This window comes from Lygodium microphyllum, unplaced genomic scaffold, assembly GCF_053477565.2.
Source record: "Lygodium microphyllum isolate KBCC unplaced genomic scaffold, Lygodium_microphyllum_v1.1.10 scaffold_57, whole genome shotgun sequence".
NCBI lineage: Eukaryota > Viridiplantae > Streptophyta > Polypodiopsida > Schizaeales > Lygodiaceae > Lygodium > Lygodium microphyllum.
In genome coordinates, this window is record NW_028229540.1 from 116,044 (window position 1) to 122,848 (window position 6,805).

The window sequence follows — 6,805 nt, forward strand, 5'->3', positions numbered from 1 at the left end:
CAACAATGCTTGATAACATTTGAAACTCAAAATCTTTTCCTCAAAAAGATAACAATGTTGGTTTGTCTTAAAAGCTTTGGTGTAATATATATTTTAAAAATATAGCCTTTTGAAGTAAGTAAACCTTTGGCATCGAAAAACGAACACATACCCTTATTAAATAATGAATTACAATCAGCCAAAAATTAAAAAAACTCGTGAGAAAGGCTGGCTTGAATACCCTAATTAATGGATTACAAAAAGCCAAAAAGAAAAAAAACTCCTAAGAAAAGTTGTTGAGAGAGGCGCATTTTAAATGGCTCACATACACTAATGAAAGGATTACAATAAGCAAAGAATTGAAAAATCTCTTAAAAGAAAGCTTTTGGGGGCACTTTAATTGGCTCGCATACCTTAATTAATGGATTACAATAAACCGAAAAGAAAAGGTACATGCATGGGAAGGCCATGAGAGGGTTGGGGGGGGGGGGGGAGGACAATTTGGGTGCATGGAATGCTCCAAAAAAAGGGTTGGGGCTTGCATGACTCACGAGCTACTGCTTCTTGCAAGCGGCCTAAGGCCTCTCTCTCTCTCTCTCTCTCTCTCTCGTATATAATGTGCTACATACATGCTGGCCAGCTGATGAACCTACGACTCATAGGACTCAAGGTATGGCTCTCTCTCTCTCTCTCTCTCTCTCTCTCTCTCTCTCTCTCTGTGTGTGTGTGTGTGTGCGCGTGCGTCTCCTCTCACACCATCTTCCACCAACTTCATTTTAGGGTTTCTGCCTCCCCCGCCCCCCCCCCCGCCGGCGCCTCTGTGCTTTGTTCCCTCTTTCCCCTCATCGCTGATATTTTTAGGGTTTCTCCTGGCAATTCAGTTTTCTTCAAACAATTAATCGCTTACCTTGGCTTCCTCCCCCCCTCCTTATATATATATATATTTTTTTTTTCTTGCAGGCGTAATTGCCTGCGACGTAGCAGCATTCCTTTTCACTATTTTTTTTTTCGAGTTGGAAAATCCATTTTCCAGCTCTTTTTTAAAAAAAAAGAAAAAAAAAAGATTCAACAAAAAGCATGGATCCCAAACGAGGATTTGTGAGAAATGCAAAACGGGTGATTGTGAAGGTACGTCTCTATCGTCTCTCAATAATGCAATTAGAATTATAATCATGTATTTTTATGTCCAATGATTGCATTCAGAGAAATTTCTCAAAAACAAGTCAAGAGAGTCTTTCTTAGACTGGTTTTCCGATTGGAATGAAATTTGTAGGGCAGTTAAAAAATGTAGGTTTTTTTTTTCCACATTAATCATGTTTTTTGCCCCCCCTCTCTCCCAAATTTGTAGGTTGGGACAGCAGTTGTCTCGAGATCTGAAGATGGAAAATTTGCATTGGGACGCCTGGGTTCTTTGTGCGAACAGGTTTTTAATGACCTTAATGTTGAGCTTTTAGGGGTTTTTTTTTTAAATTACAAAAATGTTTACTTCTCTTAAGAAACAGAAAAAAAGAAAAAAAGAAAAAGAAGAGAAGTTTCTATTAACCACCCCTCTAAGAATCTATCAAAGTTTCTAATTAAAGACCAAGTTGCTCTTTCAAAGAGTTAGCTAATAAGAAGGGAAAAGTAGTATTTGTTATTCATGGCCTCCCAAAATAAAGACTGCATATATAAATATTTTTTATGGTGAAGTAAAGTAGTACTTATTTGCGATTTGCCCCAAGCCAATAATTAAAGTAAGACATTTTTTATGGCAAAGAAAAGTAGTATTTACTTGTGAGGGCATCATAAAATGAAGAAAAGTAAAGATAGTTTTTATGTTACCTTGTTTTAGCCAATGTTGTTTGTAAGTTATAAAGGGACTCTACTTGTATAATTATATTTAAGGTCTTACCATTGTTTGAAATGAGAAATGGTTTTGGGAGAGAAACTAGTCTTTTCAAGATGAGTTGTTAAAGATTTTAGAATTTTCAGACTTTGTCTTCAATGTTGTGAGATAGAAGATGTTAAAAACAGGGGGTTTTCTATGCTACATGGGAGTTGTTATCTTGTTCAAGACATTCAGTATTTTACTATGAGGTCAACTCCAAATATGAATATGAATAGGCACAAAGCTTTATCAAGTCCAATCTAGAAATTTGTCAACTTCAACACTTAGATCCTAATATACTCATTAGGGATAGCATACTTGTTAGGGAATGTACATATATGCCAAATGTTCAAAATAAAAGTTTGCATAAACTTCTTATGTAGCTACTTGTATTGGAGCAACTTTTAGGCCAATTCTAGTTCTACTATACCTACTTGTATTGAAGTAAATTTCCATTTAGTTCTTCCTATTGTTAGGGGCCCTTTTATAAACCTTTTGATTTTCTTTATCTACTTTCTAATGTGTTTTATCTTTGGTCTTTCATTGATAATAAAAGGTGAAAGATCTACTTGATGCTGGTATTGAAGTGATACTTGTTTCGTCGGGAGCATTGGGTATGGGTTGTCAACGGCTCCGTCGTCGTCGAGTTCTAACTAGCACGTGAGTGCCTTCTCTCATGGTGGTTGACTTTTTACTACCTTGGGAAGATTTATCATCTTTTTTCTAAGGCCTATATTAGCAAGCATTGATGGTTGATCTAAATGGGAAGATATGTTTGCCTTCTTTCTTTATTAGCCATCATGGATTCCCAAGTAGTTTTAGATAATTTCACAATGTGACTTGAATTACATTTTTACAAGCCATCTGCATGTTCTTTTTAAAAAAATCTTGTAGATAAACAATTGCATCTATTTTTCTATTGATATCTTTTGTTGGTTGTTATTCCCAAGCTTAGTTAATCTAATATTCAATTGAATCATTCAATGATGTTAGGACTAGTATTCCAAAGCTTAGTTCCTCCTTCCATGCACAATATAATTTCTTACTAACATAAGAGCTTGCATTGATATATATCATTTCTAGAGCTTGGTTCCTCCTAGTATCGTTCATGTGTAATATGACATCTCCATAACATTCCTTCGTGATTTTAGAGAATAAAGTTATTAGGTTTTTGGTATGTGAAGGTTTGCGGATCTAGGGAAACCGGAGGAACAACTTGATGGCAAGGCATGTGCTGCTGTTGGTCAAAGTGGGTTGATTTTCTTCTATGATAGTCTTTTCAGCCAGGTGCCGAAACTCTTATGTTTACATTTTGCATATTCTATTGTCCTTACCAATGTGATAGTAGCTCCTATATCTTATTGTGCTAAGATTTTGTAGAATCTAAAAAGACTACAGCTTTAAATCCTCCTCATGGCTTTGTTCTCTTTAATTATGATTATGGCACTTAGAACAAAGGACATATTAGACAAAACACATTTTGATTATGTTTTGCAGTTGGACGTGGCATCTTCACAACTTTTGGTGACCAATAATGACTTCAAAAGTACAGATTTTAGGGTGCAATTAGTTGACACTATAAACTCCCTTCTTGCAATGCAAGTGGTGCCTATCTTCAATGAGAACGATGCAGTGAGCACAAGGGAGCGGCCCTACAAGGTGTGCTTCACTAAGCAAGCTTGGATCGCGTTACGCTCTATGTGTACATGATTTTTTCTTTCGCTTGATGTTTTTAATTCTCCTTAAATTTTCTTATTGGGTCTAATTCTATACAGGAATGTGGAGGTAGTTTTTGGGATAATGATAGTCTAGCAGCTCTCTTAGCATTGGAACTCAAAGCTGATCTCCTTATTTTACTCACTGATGTGGAGGGCTTGTATACCAAGCCTCCTTCACAAGAAGGGTCAAAATTGATTCACACATACATTAAGAGAAAGCATGATAATGTGGTTACCTTTGGTGAGGCAACTGATAGGGGAAGGGGAGGGATGGATGCTAAAGTTCATGTGGCTCAGTATGCTGCGTTATCAGGTGTTCCAGTTGTAATTGCAAGGTAAGATTATTGATTCCATGGTTACAAAAGTGTTAAAAGGATTTTTCTCGTCTTCTTTTAGTAGTATGGTATACAAGAAGCCCATGGTCTTTCAATTAACTAAACTACATTGTCAACATACAGTGGATTTGTTGCCAATTCATTGATAAAGGTTATACAAGGCAATCGAATTGGAACATTGTTTCATAAAGACACTTTTCATCTTGCAAATGATGACTTCCATTCAAGTGCACGAGAGGTGGCTTTGAGAGCAAGGAGCAGTAGTAGAGTAGTGCAAGTAACATTCTAATTATAATCGTGCTAAGTTTTCTCATAGAATATTATGTTGTCAGTTTATATTTTGATATTATGTTATGCAATCATAAATACGTGTATTAATTTATCCATGCAGGCACTATCTTACATTGATCGACAAAAGATTTTGTATGGCATTGCTAAGTTTTTGGAAACAAACGAGGAATTAATTTTGAACGAGAATGTGTTGGATGTTCAAGATGCAAGGAACCAAGGCCTTTCTAAAGCTTCCATTGATACTTTAACTCTAGGGCCACAAAAGGTATGCTTTCTTAAATCTAATCGTACTATCAATGCTTGCCATCATGCACATGTTTACATTATGTGGATATGTTTGCTAACATAATGAATAAGAATGTGCGTCTTGGTATTGTAGATAAGAGGTCTATCAATAACTATCAGAAGGCTAGCAGAAATGAAAGATCCTATAAACAATACACTTACAAAAACAAAGGTTTGACTCCTTCAATCTCCTTAAAACTTGTTGGTTGTAGTGGTATTATAAGGGGGTGCAAATTTTTGTAGAAAAAGATTTGGCTTTGGTAGCCCTTGTGGTTTTAACATCTTAAGGTTGGTGAGGAGAAAATCCAAATATTATAGAATCAAAAGCTTACACCTAGTTGAAATTTCTACACATTTGCACGTGTGCAAATGTACACACAAAGATAGCTATCATTTATTAGTTTTTTTGCTTATATTATAAAATTGGTTGATTTTGAGTATTTGATCATTGCAGATTGTTGAAGGATTATTTTTGGAAAAAGTTTCAAGCGCGTTGGGTGTTATCCTTGTCCTTTTTGGTTTGAATTTAGATACCCTTGTTTTGGTAAACCCTTTTTTGATCACATTTTTAAGAGAATTGATCAATCGTTGATTTCTTTGGAAGGATTGTTTTGCTAAAATTGAAACAAATTTTGTATACCTACTAAAACAAAAATCTCCTTGATTGCAAGGCTACGGCCATGGCTATACTAACTGGAAATGGAGTCCTCTTGCATGGTGCAAAAGAAGGTTCAAGATCTCAAGCCATCTTATATAAGGTAATGTAGCTCCTAGTTGTATGTTTTGTGCAGTCCTAAGTTTTCATGTGATGCCTTTAGTAATCTTTATTGTCGAAGGTTAAGATGCTTATTAATGGATTGTAATAGGTTGGTACAGGCAATTACAAAAGTTTTATATCCTGACGTTCAAGAGGACCTAGTCCACTTGACAACATCAAGGGATCGCCTAAAAGAATTCTTAAAGGTAAACACATGAATGTTTTGCTATTTTGACGTTAGAAAATGGGATGTAAAGTATTTATTCTATGATCGATGGTATTGTTTACATGAAAAAATATGCTTTGAATTATAACATGTGAAACTATGATATTACTCCATGATATGCTATTATACATTTTGCAGCTTGATGATATTGTAGATCTTATCATTGTAAAGGATGAAAATGAGATCATTTCTCAAGTGAAACAAAAGACCTCAATTCCAATTATTAGTCATGCTTGTGAGTATTGTAATGATAATTAAATATGTTCTAGTTTAAGTTTGTTGAGGTTGGTCATTTTTCTTCATCTTGTAAATTTTCATTCTTTGCTTTAGATGGAGTGTGCCATGTTTATGTTGATAAGGAGGTAGATATGGAAAAAGCCACAAGTATCATTCTAGACTCCATGGTGGATTCACAAAATGCCATGGTATGTGATCGCAGTACTAGTGTACATTTTCTTGCTATTTTATAAGAATTACTAAATACTATTTTTGTTACAATACAGGACATATTATTGATACATGAGGAATTGACAAGAAACAATGGTTTTGGAAATGTTTTATCAAGACTTAAAATGGCCGGTACAATCTTTTCTTAGAAGTCTTTTTTATTTTTCAAAACTAAGAATGTTGAGCACAATTTTCTCAATGTGCTTAATTGCTTTATTTAAAATTGGGTTGAAGTGTATAAGCTCTATCACAAATATTCTTATTCTCTATTAAAATGTTCAATGTTGGAATCTTTGTATTTAGAGTTAAATTTGTGTTTTCAGTGGAACCTAACTTAGATTTATGTCCAAAATTGCTTTCAAAATTATTGAATTGTGGTACACATGACTAGTATTTTGTTTTCTTATTTTGCTAAAACTCCAGGTGTTGAGACAAATGGTGATTCTTTGTGCAAAATTGTGGATTCTTCTACAAATTGTGAAGAAACTATCTTGTCTAGCAAAGTGGTTATTGTGAAGGATACCATGGATGCAATCAACCATATCAATGAAGATGGGAGGTCTCTCTCTCTCTCTCTCTCTCTCTCTCTCTGTGTGGGTGTGTCATGTTGAATCTAGTATTAAGAAACATATTTTGCTTTAATGTTTTTGTGATCTTTTCATTGACAATTTATAGGAAATGGAAAAGTTTTGATTAGTTTAGAGAAAGTCAAAGTCATTTATCTTATACTATTTCTATTATCAAGGTGTCCTCCCATAAAATGTGATGTTATGTTGTTGCAGTGCTCATGTAAATTTGATTATCACTGAAGACAAAAAAAATGCAGATCTTTTCTTAAATCGTGTTGACAGGTAAGACAATGCTCTACAAGCAATGACCAATCAAGTGAAAAATTAATAT

General features: G+C 34.6%; 1 protein-coding gene across 1 annotated transcript; it reads left to right on the forward strand.

Annotated features, from left to right (window-relative positions):
* The first annotated feature begins 510 nt into the window (after positions 1-510).
* LOC148008859 (delta-1-pyrroline-5-carboxylate synthase-like) lies at positions 511-6,760 on the forward strand. The gene is made up of 18 exons (XM_087673973.1): positions 511-649; positions 940-1,107; positions 1,328-1,402; positions 2,403-2,506; positions 3,031-3,133; positions 3,344-3,505; positions 3,622-3,899; positions 4,023-4,176; positions 4,291-4,455; positions 4,570-4,647; positions 4,930-5,019; positions 5,147-5,233; positions 5,352-5,438; positions 5,597-5,693; positions 5,789-5,883; positions 5,962-6,037; positions 6,329-6,464; positions 6,688-6,760. Exons 2-18 carry the CDS (start codon positions 1,057-1,059, stop codon positions 6,758-6,760), a joined length of 1,911 nt encoding a protein of 636 aa, XP_087530099.1. The 5' UTR covers positions 511-649; positions 940-1,056.
* The last annotated feature ends 45 nt before the right edge of the window (positions 6,761-6,805 follow it).

Excerpts from the sequence above, each read along its gene's own strand:
- LOC148008859 (XM_087673973.1), top strand. The coding sequence starts at position 1,057 with ATGGATCCCAAACGAGGATTTGTGAGAAATGCAAAACGGGTGATTGTG. Across the intron at positions 5,884-5,961 it reads TGGATTCACAAAATGCCATG|GACATATTATTGATACATGA; the intron begins GTATGTGATCGC and ends GTTACAATACAG. Across the intron at positions 6,465-6,687 it reads CATATCAATGAAGATGGGAG|TGCTCATGTAAATTTGATTA; the intron begins GTCTCTCTCTCT and ends ATGTTGTTGCAG.